General features: G+C 38.1%; 1 protein-coding gene across 1 annotated transcript in view; it reads left to right on the forward strand.

Moving 5' to 3' along the window:
* The window catches only part of LOC130580465 (neurobeachin-like), a 251330-nt gene extending 242061 nt beyond the window's left edge, over window positions 1–9269 (forward strand). The window contains exons 21-24 of the mRNA XM_057377984.1: window positions 2579–2680; window positions 5918–6114; window positions 6825–6976; window positions 7490–9269. Of these exons, the coding sequence (XP_057233967.1) occupies window positions 2579–2680; window positions 5918–6114; window positions 6825–6976; window positions 7490–7580 (542 nt within the window). The 3' untranslated portion in view covers window positions 7581–9269. The remainder of the gene's footprint in view (window positions 1–2578; window positions 2681–5917; window positions 6115–6824; window positions 6977–7489) is intronic.
* The last annotated feature ends 10249 nt before the right edge of the window (window positions 9270–19518 follow it).

Consider the following 19518-nt stretch of genomic DNA (forward strand, 5'->3'; position numbering starts at 1 on the left):
TTATTCCAGAATTGAAATGGATGCAGCCATTCACCCATTGGACCTCTCTGTGCCATTAGCTGTGAGATAAATTTCTGGGCAATAGGACATCTGTTAGGCCTGGGACTCTCAGTTATCAGAGTAAAGTTATTTCTTTKCTGCCTATGCAGTGAAGAGAGAAAACACTTTAAACATTGTGCAGCCTCCTGTCTTCCTCCCTGCATCAGTTGTGTGACCCTCCTTTGAGATAATTTTTGTAAATGTGGCTACAAGACTTTCATTTCTCTGATCTTCCGTGGCAAAGCAGTTCTCTTCTATTTGCTGATCTAAGGTATTGCACTGGAAGTTAATGTTGAGGGAGTGTTTCTTTCTGACTCCATAAATCTACTCCATATCACTTCCTTTACAAACAGAATCTCCTCTCCAATGAACAGAGCTTGTGCTTGTACAGAAACCAACTTCTGCCTGGCTGCATTGAAAATAAATAAAACACATTTTGCTACCTTTTTATTAAACTAGGCAATGCAGAGAATGATATAATAATGGCTTTCTCTTGCCATTATACAGTTGCATATGAAACTTTGCATCAATTATTTCATTACAAGCATATCTTACCTGCAAAGACTATATATTATCCCATAGATATTGGTAGTATTTGATAGTATTTGATCCAGAATCAAGTTTCCAGCTCCTAACTGAAAACCCTGATTTCCAAATCCTTATATGTAGTTCATAGTATTCACTTCTCCATGGAAAAGAAATTTAAGGTTTGTCATTGAGTCAGCTTCTATGCCATCCATATTTTCCACCATCAGATGCATAAAAAACTGGTTTAAATCGAAACATTGTATTACTAAAAGAAATATCTTGAAAATAACAGATAGAGCCTGTTTTAATATAGCCATCTTTACCAACTCATCCTATCAAAACCAGATTAGACAAGACTTCCAATCCAACACATCATGATGCCTTGGGTTGATGTTGTGGCAATCCTGTATTCCTATGTTGCATTGGCTTGTATGCCCACAAGGTGTCTGCACCTTTAAATGCAACCCGGAAGAAGGGGCAGGGGCAGCGCAAACAGTTTGAAAGCCGGGGCTGCTGCGCAGGTGTTTGCTTTTTGGAGCTCAGCTCGTTGGCTTTTGCAGCTCAGCACAGCACCCTGGAAGTCCTTGCTCCTTGTGTGCAGGGGAGTTACATTTTTGTCGTTTAGCTAGCTTGGGTTTATTAGCTTGGGAAACAGCTTTCCCCTGGATAGACCCCCTCTGCGGCTGCTTTGATTCTGCTTCTTGGGCAATTCAATGGCCGGGGAGAAGCCATGCTGGTCCGTCTCATCCTGGTCTCCAGAAGAAGCAAAGCCGGTGACAGAAAAACACACTGAGCCCTCTGTTTCACCCACAGTGAATAAAGGACTATAAGCCAGGTTTTTGCCACTGTTGTGGGAGCGGCCTCATGGGTTTTTCTATTTGTTTCTTTTTCCCAGGGACAGGGGCCACCATCTTTTCTCCGCAACACCACGTGGCCGAGCGGTTTGTAGGGGGAGGGGGTGGCGTGTGTTCCTGAGTTTTAAATATCTAACAGTTACTTCTTATCTGTGTCCTGTGGGCACTGTGTGTTGTTAATAAACTACTTTATTTTCTCTTCACTTTTGCCCAAACATCTATTTCATATTGGTGGGGAAAAAAAATATCAAATTTTTCACTTCAGAGGAAACATTTACTCTATAACGTTTTTCTCTGTAAGCGTTGTCTCAAACCGACACACATGGTGACTGGTATTAATGAGATTTTGCTTCCAAATCTTGTTGATAGAACTGTGGATTAACCATTATGTTATTTTATATTGAATTCATGTTACAGTAATTTTTCTGTAGTCCACTAGATAATTTCTTTTATCCTTTTTAAGTATTTGAACTACGCTGGCAGAACTCCAGTCCTTTGGAATATCCCAGTTTTCTGTTGTACAGAAATTTTGTATTTCATTTGTACAGTGCAAATATAATGATGTTAACTCTGTGTTATCTAGCAAGTTGCTAATTTCTTGTTGCCAATTGACTTTCTTTTCCTGGCGGAGCAATATCAAATACTAAGCGATTAGGTTGTCAGTATCTGTTATTATTAGGAACAACAGAAATGTTGCTGTTTGTCATATAAACACTCCATAAATGCCCACTTGTTTGTCCTGAAAACATGTGTATATATATATTTATGTATGTATATAATTATGTATACCCATAAACATTTTTAGGCATATGATCATTAATATAGGAATATCCTGAATTCTTTAGGTTCATAGTGCAAGTCTGCACACCTATATGTTCAACAACAGACATTTACAGTACAGCTGCTTTCAATACCACCACACTTTGTGTTCTTCTAATTAATTCTTTAATTGGGAATTTGTGGCTTCAAAACTTTATGATATCTAAATGCATTTTGCTCAGTATCCTAAGTATGAGATATTTAATCACACCACCTCTCTGATGCTTAAGGATTTTAAGCAAATTACAGCAAATTTCTTTTGTTGGTAAACCATGTCTGATTTGTCACTCCCTGTTGTTTTCTTCTTGTTTTTCTCACCTTATTTTTTTTTTTAATAGGTGATTATCCAGCTCCTCGTGCTGTTCTAACTGGTCATGACCATGAAGTTGTCTGCGTGTCGGTCTGTGCAGAGTTGGGACTTGTTATCAGTGGTGCTAAAGGTCAGAAACGTTTTTATGATTTAAGTCTTAACATTTTCAGAGTCTTTTTCAGTGGTACTTCTCAGAGTTCCCTCAAGCATACACGTTAATGAGCCCTAAAATATGTTGCACTTCTGGGGGGAATCTGAAGCAGTTTTCTCTGAAAATTGCTACTTACTATCTACACTTACAAGTTGAGACACAAATTAAGTTGATCATTCCTTCCAACCATGAGTATATGCAGCTATTCCTTGCATATCTGAAACAGTACTTTATAAAATTGTATACAATAATTCTAATGACTTCTAGTGATTTTGAAGAAACCAGTTGATAAAGAGGACTATTTCAGGGAGGGACAACTCCAAATTCTCCATCTTGATCTTAATTGGATGATTATTTCTAGGACTGACCTCACTCTCCAGGGAAGCAGCATCAGTTTGCTTTGGACCTATGCACAGCATTTTATCCAGTAGGGGGGTTTTGCAATATTTTCCAAATAATGAGCAGTTGCAGGTGCTCCGCTTTTCTTATCTATGGAATCCAGAGTACTGGAAATACTTTTCAAAGCCTGCAGCAATATCCTGTACAACTGGTAATCAAAGTAAATAAAGCACCAGTCTCAATGAATATTTGTTTCATCCTTCCTTACCCTGTTTCTCCTTGATTTGTTCTATTTTGCTACTTCTGCCCCTCTTTTCTTACTTCTCCTTAATTCCATGTCCACTTTTCTTCCCCCACTGCCTTCTCTCATTCAGCTTCCTAATTTGTGAAACTGCATGTCTTTTTCTCTTTTTCTTTCCTATTGGCCTCTCCTTCCCCCTTTTCTCTTAGTTTCTTTTAGGCTACATCATCCCTTCTCCCTTCTCATTTCTTTCCTTTGCATCACCTTTGTATTTCCTTTTTCCTTATATGTCTTCCTATCTCATTTCCACTCTACTTTCCTACATCCAATTCCAGTGATTTGCTTTCTCTACCTACAGTGATTCCTCTTTTAGTCATCACCATGGATATCTTTGCATTCATTTTTAAGTTTGCTGCTTCTGAGGATAAGAAGGATGTGATGCTTGTTCTGCTGGCTTTTGCTCACAGCTGAGCTCCCAGGTTACTGCATTTTATACTGCCTTGGAGCTCAGTATTTATTTTTTAAGCTGAGTGTGAAACTTTTGAGTAAAGCTATTTTTAACAGGAAATCCTAATGGGTCATTAAGCCTTGTAATGGCATACTACATAACAGTCATAGACAGAGTCAAGACATTTGTGAAAAAAATGCATAATGATGCTGGACCTAATGTTTTTTTTTCTTGAAGCACTGCTATTTCTTACTCTTTTAGGCAGCTTCGTACACTCTGCCTGGCATATTAGTCTACCCTTTTCAACTACCTTTTTGAAAATTTCCTTTTCTTAATACAGATAGAATCTGTACTCAGTTATCTTCTGATTCATTAAGTGTAGGCTGCTTTGATAACTTAAACGTTTTTACAGGTAAAAGCTGATGGAGAACCAAGAATTTTTAAATCTAGTTCAGATTATGTTTGTAATTGATCAAGAGAAATGGAGGCCCAGTCTCTCCCCTGGGGTACACTTCTTATGTTCTTCCTTTCAAAACTCTACATCGTATACAAAATACAGTGCAGAAATAATATTTTTAAAAATTACTATTCTCCAAGACATGCCTTTTTAAAAGCTTTTTTCTTCAGATCTGTTCTTTTCAGTCCATTTCCAGCTTCTTAGATTGCATCTCATGGCAGTGCTGTCCTGCTCTGCCATCCAGCCTGAGCTCAGCCTGTGCTTCCTGGTGTGCAGCTGTTCCTCTGGAACTGGCTGTGGCACTGTGGTGACACATGCAGCACTTGAGAACCTGTGAGGCAGGAGGACAGCACACACAGAAATCCTCTGAGGAAAATCCTGTGCATCAGGTTGATGTTTCCATGTTCTCACCCAACAACCCCAAAAACTGTCCTTACAGTGGCATCTGGAACTGGATGTGCCTTTTTGTGCCCATGACCATTCAGTTATGAAGATATTACACCTTTTTTTTTTTGAAAAATCGAACAAGCCAATTATTCTAAAGGTGAAGGCATCACTTCTTTTAACATCCCGGCACTTCAGTCTTTTCAAAGCTAAAACTCAACTAGTTGAGAAAATAAGTTAATTCCATTGCAGTGATATCCCATGGATGCAGCCAAACTTGAGGTCCCTCCGCATAAGACTTTTTGCAAACACGGATAAAAGCCTGTATCAGAGGGTTCACAGATGAATGTACTGATGCTGATTCATTCTACCTGAGCAAACCCAGCTGCTGTGTGAATTTCAGAGAAGTTAGAAGGACTTAACATGAGGTGGCTGCATCTGCCAATATGAATTTACTTTCAGGGTCATGAACCATTTGTATAAGGAAGAGATTACTGTGCTGTCCAGGATTATCCTGTGTTTCATAAAAGAAAACATTTAGAATTTATTGTGACTCATTACATTTATCAGAGAAGAGATCCTTCTTCTTAGTAGGAATACAAATCTCACTTTCAAAAAAAGTTTTCTCATTGAACTTGAAATGGAAATAAGCTTAGTTTTGCATCTTAAAATGTACATTGTACATTTCATAGCTGTTTGTTTCTTTCATGAGTGTAATAAAAACCACATTAAAATCTAATATTAAAATATCTCTCTCAGGAGCAAATGGAGTTACAGTATGATTTCCTAAAATCTCTTGTAGTCCAAATATTGTAACTGTTTGCTTTCACATGACTCCCATTGCTAAAACAAATCAGGATTGAAATCTATGTATATCACATGTTCATTGGGGGAGAGGATTCATAGAAACTACCATTGTCTATAGGAGAAATATGCAGTAATACAATTACATGCCCTATGGGAGTTGCTTCCACTAGTCACTGATAGGGCCACATCTGTTTAATGTGAATGGGCAGGCTAAAGGGAGTTCATGTTGTTGGAAAAAATAAGTAAGAGTGAAGCTTCTGAATGCTTGGGAAGAGGGAAGAGTGTTTTAGAAGATAGATCAAGGAAAACTCTCACTAAGTAAATAATGCACTTCTGGGCATGTCATGTCTATTTTCTTAATGCTAGCTCTTGCATTTCCTTTTCTCTTGTATGTTTTAAATTCTTTACGTAAACATTGCAACTTCTTATACCTCTGCAGAACTAATGTGATATAAATGTGTATTATGCATTACCTTTGTGCACAGACTATATCATTTGTATAAACAGAAAATGTGTAATATATTATGTTTTGATATACAGAGGGTCCTTGCCTGGTACACACAATTACTGGAGACTTGCTGAGAGCCCTGGAAGGAACAGAAAACTGCCTGTACCCCCGCTTAATTTCAGTCTCTAGTGAAGGTCACTGCATCATCTACTATGAACGAGGACGGTTCAGCAATTTCAGCATTAATGGCAAACTGTTAGCTCAGATGGAGATCAATGATTCAACCAGGGTAAATCTAAATTCAAACAAGCACTTGTTGTGTGTTGCCTTTATTAAAATAAATTGAATTTATTTGCCACGTGGTTTAGAGGCAATCATATATGTAAATTTGCTGCCTCCTGGTTAAGCCATTTGAACACATATTCTTTTATCACCGTCTCCAAATATGAAAATGCACTTGAGCTYTTCCAGAATAAATAAGAACGAATAGTTTATGAGCCCTCAATATTCCCAGAGTTTTAGTTTGGAATTAAATTAGAGTGGGAAATATGTCTTTGAAACAAAATGCTCTGAAAAGTGCTCATTGTTCATTTATTAGCCAAGACATGAATTCATGCCTTCAGGGCTCTGCTCTGTCACTAGCATTTGAAGCAGCATCAAGAATGCAGATCACTGCTGTGCTTAGGTGGTAGTGATAGCACCGAGTATTGTGGAACAAATTATGGTATGTAGAAATGTGCTGAAGTCAAGTATTGGCAGATTTCAGTCAAAGAGCTTTTTTGTTATCTTTCATGTTTAATACCATGCAATTGTTTTTAAAATTTGTGAAGCAAAATTTGTTGGTTTATTTTTGGACTAGGGAGAAAGAGGAGAGGGAGCATTTTGCTTCAAATTAAAAGTGGACAGAATATAAGAAATGCTTTTAATTCAATTTTTAAAATACTGATCCATTTCCATAAAAGCTAACTCTGTGCTTGGAATCTTTCTTTTCTCCTGAAGGCCATCCTTCTGAGCAGCGATGGGCAGAACCTGGTGACAGGAGGAGACAATGGTGTAGTGGAAGTGTGGCAGGCCTGTGACTTCAAGCAGCTCTATATTTACCCTGGCTGTGATGCTGGCATAAGAGCTATGGATCTGTCTCATGATCAGAGGTGAATTTGTCATTCAGATTTGTATGTAAATGCTAAAGTTCCACAAAGTATACATCTCCATGAACTTTAAGTTATGAATTTATGGTACACAGTTGTTAACAGGATGTGTACAAAACCATTTCTTCAATTGTCTTCCTGTTAATTTTTCTGACTCAACACTTATTCTGATACTTGAATCCCTTAATGAGAGCACTAAATAGTAAGGTGTGGTCTTATTTCATTGAAGTCAGTAAGCCAGACACTCAGCTAGCAAAATATGATTAAAATGAATGAGCCTAAGAATACAGGAATAGTCAGATTAGATCAGAGTTCAGTAGTGCCTATTAACCAATGCTTTAAAACCAATTGCAAAAGTTTGTGATACATTTCTGATTTTTAACTGTGTAGAACTTAAGAACTTCAGATAGTGTTGCAAAAAGGGCCTTGTTCTTTTAACTTTTTTCTGTTTATGACAAACCATACGTCAAGAAGGCAAAAGAGAATTAACACCGGCATGTCTGATATCTTTTTCAGAACTCTGATTACTGGCATGGCTTCTGGCAGCATCGTAGCTTTTAATATAGATTTTAACCGGTGGCATTATGAACATCAGAACAGATATTGAAGCGCAGTGAAGAACTGAAAGCCCAGGTAAAGCTGAGAGCACAAGTGCTGCAAAGAAAGGTGTAGTCTCTTGTGGAAAACCACGTCTGCATTGATCTCCGTTGTACATTCCATTACACCCAGCAATAGCTGTACATTGTAGTCAGCAACCATTTTACTTTGTGTGTTTTTTCACAACTGAACACCAGCTGCTGAAAAGCAAGCTTGTATCATGTAAATTATATGAATTAGGAAATGTTTTGGTAATTATTTCATATATCTTTGTTTATTGAGAAAAGGTAGTAGGATGTGCTACAAGAGACTTTTGAAAATTCTGAGGAATCTTATGTCCAGTGATTTCAATGTTTAGGCTTTGAACCTAACATGCATCCCATCTCCAGCCTCTTTTCAAGCTGAGATTAAAAAAATATGTTTGATATTTTGTACATCAGATGCACATCTTAACTTTAAAGGGATACTTTTGTAAAAGTAAAACCTTGTATAAAGAACAAAACTGTTTCTTAATTTTATTGTGGAGTTACAACTTGCATGTACTTTAAACCTGATGTCTTGAAGGAACAGGTGCATTCACACAAATCAGACTGGAGATCTGCCTAAGGGTACAGCTTGTGTTAAAGGGTTGAATTTGGGAGCAAACAGTAATTCTGACATTTCCACCAACACATTTTTCACTTTTTGAATCTAAAGTTTACCCCTCTTAAGTGGTGTTCTGCTCACGAAGCATTTGGATAAAAAGCCATCATTTGCCATATTTATACTTTATACAGTAGAAATTAATTTCCTCCCTTTTAAATTCAAAGACTAGACAGAAAGGGAGCAAAGAGGGAAATTCAGTTTAATGCTTTGTAGTACTTAATGATTCCCAATACAGACAAAGTGCTATGCTTCTGGATTATTAATATTTGGCATATAAATCATGGGCCAGAGAGCCCTTGCTGATCTTTTCCCCTTATTTTTAATCTGAGGAGCTTGGTTTATTTGACAGCCTTAGCTTCATTGTAAAGGTGACTGAGGTTGTTCTTTTCAGTTCTTCTGAAAATCTCACCTGAAGCCTCTCAACTAAGGCATTTCATCTTTTACAATAATGTAACAATAATTATCAGAATAATTTTCTGCACATTGTACTGATCAAATTACACACTCTGGGGTATATACACTTTAATTCATGTTTCTTCTTGGTATATTTGGTGGCTGTATTGTCATAGATGTACATATTGTGTCAGTAGGGCTATGAGGCATGTAACAGGAATGTAATTTTCTCAGAATTTACACTCACTTGCAGTCATTTATTTAAAAAGATAATGGATTCTTTGTATTGGCACTTTGCACCAGGAACATATCATTATTTATTGATGTGATTACTTATTTGTTATCCACCGTGTATTAGTAAGTTTAGCCCTGAATTTCCTTCTTCATTGCTGTTTGTATTTATAAAATTTGGAAATCATGGGGATCAGCGTAATGATTAAGTTATTCATCATCTGTCTGTAAGCAATATCTTGAGTTTGTAGCTTAGAATTGGGAGACTACTGAACATCTGGAAGACAAGTTCATTTCATCTTGAGATCATGGTGAAATATTTTGGATATATAAATTCCTTAAGCTATTGTAACCATGTTTTATTGCAAAGATGTAAAATATGCCAGATGTGTGTGAGTTGGAAATCAAAAAGAAAAATAAAATATGCAAAGAATTCAGTGATTGTTTTTCATTCCAATGAATTTTTTGTCAAAGCATTCACATTATCATTATAAAACAAATAATTATTTTTGAGACATCCTTACTTATGTGCTAATTATCTGCCAAAAAGTATGCACATCTGTGTGGCTGCATTTTCTGGGGTCTCATAAAAAACTCCTGAGGTTACGGAGTGAGTTTTACAACTCTTTTGATTGTCATGAAGAGAAGCTACTAATGTTTCTTTCTTCTGCAGAAGTAGAAAAGAAGAATAAAAATCAAAGCCTTTAAGGGATATCTAGAATCCTTGTGAGCAGGAAATAATCTTATGTAATAGACTTCACAAACAGCAAAGATCTGATGAGAGAAATTTTGGATATCTCTGAGTATCTGATAACATGAAATCAATTKAATCTTATTTTGGTCATTGAAAGTTAGACATCTGCCCTATCTGCATAGCATAACAAAACTAGTGGGATAAATTACCTTTTGGAAATGCTGAAGTCCCTACAAAGATTACAGAAAGTAAGTGGAGACATAAATATCTAAATGTCAGATGTCTAATTTAAGGTAACAATGGTAAGCAAAATACTTTCCTAATAATTAGAAAACTCCCAGAAGTCAGAAGTTTTCAAGTCCTCAATACTAGAATAGCAACCAATATTTCAGTTTGTTGCCCTACTCATTTCCTTTAAATTTAGAATTGTTCTTTAAATAATTATCAAAATGAACTAAAGCCAGTATTTGAGAACCTTATTAGAATACAGTACACATTTAAGCAGGTATCTATTTATATCAATCAGCTTTTTAATATATAACAACCTACCTTGACTGTTTTGAAGGTGTGGGTGATATGGGGAGAGGAGATGAGAGGATTGATATATTAATAGTGTCATGTGAAACAGTTTCTTGATATGTCACAATCTCCCTTTCATCATTATACAAGTGTCACTCCTAATTTCATATTTTATTCAAGAAATTGTTTTAAAAATGCACCATTGCAATTAAACAAAAATGGATATTGCTATTATTTTGATTAATACTGTTGTTTTCATTTGATGACTCAGCATGATGTGAAATACAATTTAGTCACAATTTAGAAGCTTCTGTGCCCATGCAAACCTTTACGTGAGAAGTTTGCCATGGGTTACAAGAACAAAAAAATACTCCCGCTGTATTACATTCATAGATAAGGGTACCCAAACAAGTCAGACTCATAAAAAACCCCAATAATAACAGTAATTTAAGGTTAAAAATAAAAATAATACTAACAATAATAGTGGCAAGATATTTAAATTCCATTTTTTAATTTGTGTTAATTACATTAGTGTACACCCATCTATTGCAGGGCATCTTATAGGAAACAGTATACATAGATCTACAGTTTATATCACAAGTTTTTTCCAAAACTTCAGCTGCCCATTTTTGTCACACAGTAAATCTTGCCTTTTTTCTCTCTAGAAATTAGAGCTGCTGATCCCAGGGAGTCTCTGAGAGCTGCTTGTGGAACATGAAGCAGCTTTGACCAAACCAGTTAAATGCAACGAATCTCTGATATAAGGGAGATGCAGCATTAAGGATACAACTGTGCAGCTAAAATATGCCTACGATGTAGATAGCACACAGTTCTTGGCCGCGTTTCTGCCAGTTCATCCTCGTTTAAGCACTGGACTACAATCATTGCCTTCCAGGAGAAATGATGCAACAGCTACGAGGTGTATTCCTCATCCAGATCCTGCCACTGTGGAGGAGAATGCTGCTTTCTCTACCGGAGCAATAATAAAAGAAAGGCTTCTGCATATTTACCCCAAGGAAGGACTAGTTAAGCTCAGTTTACTGGGAGAGCTTTGGATAAATAATGATTATGTTGATAAAGAATCTTGCAGTTTGTGCTTGTACAGCTGAAAGTGCTGCCTGTGAGCACCAGTTGTGGAGAATGCTTTTTATAATGCGGTGCATTAACCATGCTGACAAGCAGGCAGGACAAAGCAAGCCTCGTGTTCACAGAGCTAAAAGCTTTCGAGGCAGACGCAAGGAGAGAAGGGCTAACTTATGACAACAATGAGAGAACCACCTCCTGACACAAGATGTTTAGTACATGTGAATATTTCATTTGGATACTTAAAGCTGGATTTTATACTTGCAATTTTCAAGGGCTTGGCTGTGGACTGGTTTAATTTAGGCTTTGGAGGGTGTGTGTGCATGTTACTTGCAAACTCTAAGAAGGCATGGACTAAAGCTGGTATTTGAAGAAGGAAAAAGTACTGTAAATTTATATGTCTATGCAATACAGTACAGTTTATAGACTCTCTAGCCTAGTGATTAATTTTGCAACATCTGCGGTTAAGTTCCAATGTCTGAAATGGACAAGAAAAACAAGCCTGGTTGTTGCTTTCTTATATAAAATTTATAAACTGTGGCCACATAATTACTTTACATTAGGATTTACATAGATGAAAACCTGCCAAACAGCTGACTTGGTTCATGGGTCACTCCATGGTGATACTGTGCATAAACAGCGCTACAGGTCCACATTGTTAGCCAGAAGGAAACTCTCCCAGTTGCACCACATTTGGAAAAAAAAAAAAAAAAAAAAAAAAAAAAAAAAAAAAAAAAAAAAAAGAAAAGAAAAGAAAAAGGGACAGGTAATTCATAGGGGTAACTATGTGCAAAGTTTGGAGTCTGGAGTGCTTTCAATTCATGCAGGGATTGGCATGAGGGCTCTGTGTGCCTAAGGGTGCCACAATGACAAGCCACCTTCAGCCTAGCATTCCTAGCATCAAGCAGAGGATATGCTCTTATGTACAAAACTAGGCAGGAGAAAAATCTCCCCTCTGATGCCAAAACATTAAAGACAGCTAAATGATTCTGCACCAGTGGATTTGGCTTTAAAGTTTCATGTCTGTTTATTCTATGAAGAGACTTAGTCTTGCCAAGATGCTGCAATGACCAAGCTCTGTGACAAAGCTAATTTCTACTATCACAACTGTGCAAATTTAAGAATTATGCACTCAGTTTTCCTCACTGTGTAGCAGAACAAGTCTTTGTCAGAAAAGGCAATAGGACAACTGAAAGTGGTCTTTCAGTCTTACTGTACAGATACATGTATGAATCCAGTGCCTGTGGCTGTTCAAATGCATTAGTTTGTACAGAGCGATCAAWCAGGAAATAAAATAGTGCCTTGTGGCTGGTGTCCGCGCATTCACACCTTTTCAGCTAATAGTGGTAGAAAAAAGACCACTTCAGCAGTAAGGCAGCAGTGCTCTGGGAAGTGGACAGGGTCTTGGGGAAAAGTCAGAGGGGTAGATTTGCCCTACAACAAAACACTTGGTCCATTTTTTGGAAATAGGCCCAAACAGATTGTCCCAGGTCTGCCCTGAAAAGTTCCTTCTGTCTTTCTTCCCTCTACTAAACCCTTCTGTCCCCATTGTTTTAACTTGCCACAAAGAGCAGTCTGTGAGACTCTCTCTCCTGTGACTGTGTCCCTACTGGTATCCACCACATGCCCTTTCTCCTCTCACTGGGCCCCAGAAGGCCAACACAAATATCTTCACCAAGCCCCCTGCTGTCCCAGTGTGGCTTGCAGGAGATGAGAACTTGAAACGAAGAGGGTTTACTATCCTTCAGCCACCTATTTGTGCAGAACTGGTGGTTCTGTGGGAATATTACCCTCCTAGTAATTAGCACAAGTCAGGACCCTTCTCTGACCCCAAGGCAAGAGGCATGACAGCCTCTAGCCATGCTGCCAGGCTCCTGGGATTATCCTCCTGGAGCACAACACCCTAAGACTGCAGCTTTTGCAYCACTCACCACAGCTATTGCAAGAACTTGCAGGAAAGGTGGTCAGCTTGTTAAGACCTTTGTCCTTTCTGGGTTGCTCAGACCCACATTCCCCTTGCAGGCTGCTGTAAATGTATACATTTACAGGAGTGAATATATTGACCTGAAAGAGCTTCTACTCACTCTGTAGAGGGATGTGCTCCTCCTTGGCCATTCCTTCATGGAACTCTTTAAAGATCAGCCTCAGATCCATGAAAACTGTTACCTTGAAAAGAGATAATGAGCTCCCACCACTATAGCTAGAGTCCTCTAGTCAGAGGCTTGTGCCCCAACTCATTGAGTCCCTCACTGGGTTAGAAGGTATCTTGTGGGAGATAAGCCTGAGACCCAGACACCTGTTTTTGTACTTTCCATAAAAATAACATTCAGATACAAACTATTCATATTTTAAGCTATAAAAGGATAAGAGAACAGGGAAACTTTAAACAAGCCTTGACATAAATGCAAAGCAGACCCAAAGAAAACATTTGAAATACCAGGTCAACGGGAAATGTAGGAACTCAGAAATAATTTTTGACAGAAAAAAATTTAAAAATTAGATTGTGCCTCCAACAGTCCTCCACTCTGTGCCTCAGAGTGTCCTGCTGCTGCATCCTCCACTGCTTTTAGCCTTTGGAAGGAGGTTGTAATCAAAACAAAACAATTTTCCTACAGGATTGAGGCAGAAACAACCACATTTTGGACACTGGAAACAATCAGGTTTTGAGAATGTTTTGACATGGAAGTGACTCTTAATTCTTCATCGAAACAATATTTAATATTAGCTGAATGTCTTTCATGACGTCATCGTTATTTCTTTTACACATTTGAAAACTCATCAAACTATCAAGTCTATCTATACTTCACTGTCTTGGTTTGAGACAATGTTTTCAGAGAAAAACATTACAGAGTAAATGTTTCCTCTGAAGTGAAAAAAATTTGGTAATTTTTTCCCACTAATATGAAATAGAAGCGGGGCAAAAAGTGAAGAGAAAAAAAGGTAGTTTATTAACAAAACACAGTGCCCACAGGACACAGATAAAAAGTAACTGTTAGATATTTGAAAGTCCAGGACCGCTGATGCCCCCTCTGGCTCACCACATGGCGCGGACAAAATGGCGGCTCCCCTCCCCGCGAGAAAAGAAAAAAAAAAAAAAAAGAAAAAAAACCCACGTGGCTGCTCGCCTTAACAGGGAAAAAAGAAAACCCAAAAACCTGGATTATAGTCCTTTTTTCACTGTGGATGGAACAGAGGGCTCGGTGTGTTTTTCTGTTGCTGGCTTTGCTTCTTCCGGAATCCCGTACGAGATGGAGCCATGCGGCTTCTCCCCACCGGTCCCTGAATTGCTCCAGGATCAGAATCACAGGAGCCGCAGAGGGGGTCTCTCCAGGGAAAACTGCCCAAGCTAACAAACCCGAGCTAGCTGAAACTGCAACAATGTAACTCTGCTGCACCCAGCGAGCAAGGACTTCCAGTGGCGGCGAGCTGAGCTGCAAAAGCAAACGAGCCGAGCTCGAAAAGCCCTGGCTGCATGGCAGCGCTGGCTTTTAAACTGCCTGCACTGCCTTCTCAGTAGCTCCTGATCCTTCTTCCAAGTCGGGGTTCAACGCGCACCTTTTGTGCATTACAAGCCAATGGAATAGGAATACAGAACAGAATTGGCACAAAATCAACCCAAGACATTCACAAAATATTGTGATAGTAAATAATCTCATTATTTTAATTAGTCCACAAATTACTTATAAACTACTATTTTCCACAGGATACTGTCACAATGACAAGGCCATCATAATTTGATTAATTTTTCCTCTTACTGTATTACCAAGGACTTTGTGTTTTAATTTGTTTGTAAAAAAAAAAAAAAAGGTAAAAATCCATAACTCAAAAGATACCTCATCTACTCTTTAAATTTTTTGAGATAAATTACAGAATGCACTGCCTTGAGATACCTCACAGTAGCAGAAAATTTAATATCAGGCACACAGAAATTAAATAGTCTGTTACTTAATTTAGAATTTTCATGGAGCAATAGGTGACAACATATAGTATTTTTGTTAGGAACTTCTAGAATAATTTAGTTCCACCTTTAAAGTCCCTCAGGTAATTTCTTTGCCTTGTGCAACATCCCAGGCTAAAGAAATTTCTACAAGGTCGTTTCAGAGGATCAAAATGCCACTGACAAATGGGCAGAAGCAACTCAGTTTGTCCTGGAGTTGAACCACTTATATCTTCCTCTGGTGTGAATGATTTGCCCACAGATGCAACTTAACATGACTGATTAATGAAACTGTTTTTTGTATCAAGTGGGCTGACATTCCAGAAAACGTTGACAAATACATTACAAAGACTGATTTCACATTTGCACCCCAAACATGCTTGGTTTCTAGGTCAAAACAAGGCGGGCTCCCCTTGCTGTCCCAGCCTCCACACCCTGAGTGTCTGGTCCAACCGTGTTCCCCATCCCCAGCAGCAGCAGTGCCGCAGGGCTGGGCAAGGAGCTCAGGTCACATCTATGCCCTCCTGGACTGCAGGGGAGGCTGGAGACACAGGGAGTCATCCTGGCCTGGTGGCTGGGCTGGGTGGGTGCTGCTGTCTGCGTTCATCACAGGATCCTGCTGCTGATATGTGAGAAGCACCAGCTGCTCCCAGTGAGGCGTGGTACCGATGTCTCTTGGGCACAGGGGCTGCAGCAAGAGGGTCCTGTGTTAAATCACATTAGTTTACTGACACCTGCTCTGCCCCTTCAGTTTTATCTGATCATTAATCCCATACATGTGAAGCCAATAGAATGAGAAAGTAGTGAAGACGAGCCTGAGCTTCAAACCCCTCCTCTGAGGAAGTTGTGTTCTCACTCAAGGCAGGAAGAGAACAGCATGTTTGAGAATATGATGGGGAAATTCCAAATTAATTCCATGAAAAGTGTGTTCCTTGTGCACTTGACTCTTTCTGAAGGTGCCAGGGGCAGGAGAGGGACAACACCTACAGTCCACCTAAACCTTCATTTGCAGCTGGACTTTGCTGGACTAAGGAAGCTGTGCAAGTCAAGGTTAGCATTTCGACTACGTATTGCAATAATGATACAAAACAGCTTTCATGGAGTCACAGGCAGGTAGCTAGGCCACCTCTCTAATAGGACTCACAAGAAGGTACATTGTGGTTGACTGGAAAATATATTACTAGGGAGAAAACCATGAAGACATACAGGGGAATCATATAAATGTCACAGCTGATGAGCATACAGCAACACTTTAGGAAGAAGAATTTTTATTCCTGAAAAAGAATATATTCCAGTTTAATGAGTATCTTAAGTGCCAGTGATGATGTATACTGACCAGAGATCTCTTGCATGTGTTCTGGAATTGTCCAGGGTGACACACAATTGGCAACAGATGATAATTAGCAAATGCATATGATCTTTTTGCAGCCTAAAATAACTCCTTTGCAAAACTGGTTTATCACACTCTAAGTGTCTAACACTCTTCTCAGTGAACTTTAGAATACTCCACCTTTAATTTTTCAGTCTGATATTGATCTCAATGCCTTTTGATGTATGGGGAGAAGAGATTTTACAAAAAAACTTAGATTTTGAAATGCTTTTCATACAATCTTAAATATTGAGTTAAACATAATGTGGTAATAAGTATAGTAAACATTATTTTCTGTGACAAATTTGATCTTCTCTGAGCATGGAAAAACATTGCAAAAGAAAAGGTAATTTTTCCATGTAGTAATTTCTGAGAAGACTGTAACTTAAGGGGGAATTGTATAGAAATACCTACTCTTCCTGCAGATGCAACAGCTAAATAAGACTTAGAATAACAACAACAAAAAAAAACCAACAGGTTTCATTAGCAATTATTTTTTACTATAAACCACTTATCCACTTCTGAGCTATTGAGGATTCTTCTAACCCTTAGGTCTAAGTTGGTATGTGCAAACTATATCCAAATGTACAAAGTATATCAAACACAGGACTCACTTCATTCTCCGACAGTATTCAAGCAATATCAAGAGCCAATTTTAGCTCAAAACCATGTTTTTGGTGAAACAATTTTTAACTCAAGCTCATTTGAAATTCTAATTTTCTTTCTATTTGCACAATTTTTGTAATCTTATTTTCATAATATATCTGTTATATAATTCTGCAAAACAGGAGCAAATCATCTTTACTATATCCTAAGATAATTACTATTATTCAAATATATATTATTTGAATAATAATTATTATTCCAAATAGCTTTTGCTAGAGAAGCAATAAGTGTAACCTATTGCTAATAGGTGTAACCTAATAGGTGTAACCTAATGTACCTAATAGGTACCTAATAGGTGTAACCCAAACTAATAGGTGTACCTAATAGGTGTAACCCAAACTTCAGAAACAAAAATAAAACCACTTAAAATTATTTTTCTATTTGAGTAAGTTGCCTACATTTAGCAGGTCACATGTAGTATTGAAAAGATTTCAGTTCATGTCCTCTATTTTTGTTAGCCATAAACCCACAGTTGCAAAGATGTGCTTAGTATAAAAACTTTTGTGAAACAGGTTAAGTTTACGTGGCACAAATATAAGCTACTTTTCTAGCAAGGTTCATTCAAATGTTGGAAGATTAGTAAATCTACCTTCATGATTGGTTCAATTGACTAGAAAAACTCTGTGCAGTCTGTTACCAAGACAGCAGTCTTACTGATTTTATCGGAGAAGTGGTCTTCAAATATTAAAAATTTGAATATTAAAAAATGCAGCTTTTTTGTAGGATCTTTTAAAAGTATTTTGAGGGTGATGATGATGGACTGGACAATGAAGAGGAGAAACATAGACAGCAAACTAGGATTATCAGGCAGCAGGTAAATAGTTTATGTACCTCTGATTTTCAAAAGACTGTTCCTGGGAATACTAGATGTGCCAAAAGGGCTTGAGCTGAGCAGCATCCAGCTCATATGAGATAGAAAACAAACATGGGGAACTGCAAGAAAAGAGTGAGGTGCTTCAACAATCCTGTTTCCTCATGGGATAATAAAAAATGGACAACTCATCCCTTGGCATGGCTTTCCAAGGCTTTGATAAAAACACTATATTGTCCTCTCCTCAAAGGAAGGGCATCAAGTCAGCCTGAAGAAATTATGCAAATCACTGCTGTTCAACGTGCTGATASCTAAAGAAGGAATATCCAGATGAGAGAAATTGGGAGCAGCACCATCATCATCTGAGTAACACTAGTGGCCCCAGCTTCCTAACAAGTGAAGCCATGTTGCTGACAAGAACCCTATTAACTCTGTCTTTCAAAGACTTATCATGGGAGACTGCTGTGAAATCAGGGAAGAAAATAAGAATTCAGCTGTCAAAACACCCTGAGTGAATAACCTGGATGAACCCTTTATCTGCAGAAACCAGTCACTGTGACCATGAAGATGAGCTGGAGAGCCCACCTTCACGCCGGTTCCAGCTGATAAGTAGAAAGTGACACTTGGTAATGTTAGGTTAAATTCTTCTCAGAGAGCCCATATCTGAATTAAAGGAAGACTAGATGCATTCTTTGATTTCACAAACAAGTTCACTTTTCCTTATCTATCCACTACACTAAAAATCAATGTGTAACTGAGAATGTGAAGGCTACAGGGACTCAAGGCACTTATTGCACAGGACACTTAAGCTCAGTGCTGTTTACAGTAGAAAATTACACTTGTTTAAAAGGTAGTTGTGAGAAAATTTTTTTTTAAATTTAAAATTGTTTCATATGTTTCAAAAAATCATGGTCACACGGATCTTATGCAAAAGAAGACTGACAGGTATTCAGATACAAAAGAGAGACATTTTGAATTGACTTTATCACTAGTAAATGTAGTTTAGAGTGCTACACTGGCTTGCAGGCCAGTGTAAATTCCAGAGGAACACACTTCATGGCAACATTTATGTATATATCACACTTGACATTTAATTTATCATAGTTTTCTCTGTGTCTTCCAGCCAATAAGACAAATAGGCTTAAGTCTGAATTTCTAATAAAAGTCTGGTGTGACCCCTGAATTAAATCATATAATCAGCATTTGAAGTGTAACATCTTGTAGATGACTGAAGACTGAAACTCAAAGCTTGCTGATTCCTGTCTAGCGTGTCCCCAAATGAGCTGATTCCGACTGAGGTGAGGTGTGTTTGTGAACTATTTACCAGTACTCAGGTGGGTCCCCAGACTGTTCCTTGAGTCATGCTCTGCATGGAAATGCACCCACTAAACCCAGGATATGTTTCACCCAATACCTGATCTTGCACAACAGAAGTAGCCAAATCTGTACACCTTTATTGCAAATTGAAATATGTAAACAGGCACTTGTGCAGAGGGAGCCCCTGGAATTATTAAGATGCCTGACTTACGTGTCTAAGATGTTGTTGTGGGTTTAAATTCCTCTCCTTTTGTTCCCTTTGGGAATTTTTTTTTCTTCCCCC

Source organism: Malurus melanocephalus, unplaced genomic scaffold (assembly GCF_030028575.1).
Source record: "Malurus melanocephalus ecotype Western Australia unplaced genomic scaffold, MMel_1.1 scaffold_336, whole genome shotgun sequence".
NCBI classification, from domain to species: domain Eukaryota; kingdom Metazoa; phylum Chordata; class Aves; order Passeriformes; family Maluridae; genus Malurus; species Malurus melanocephalus.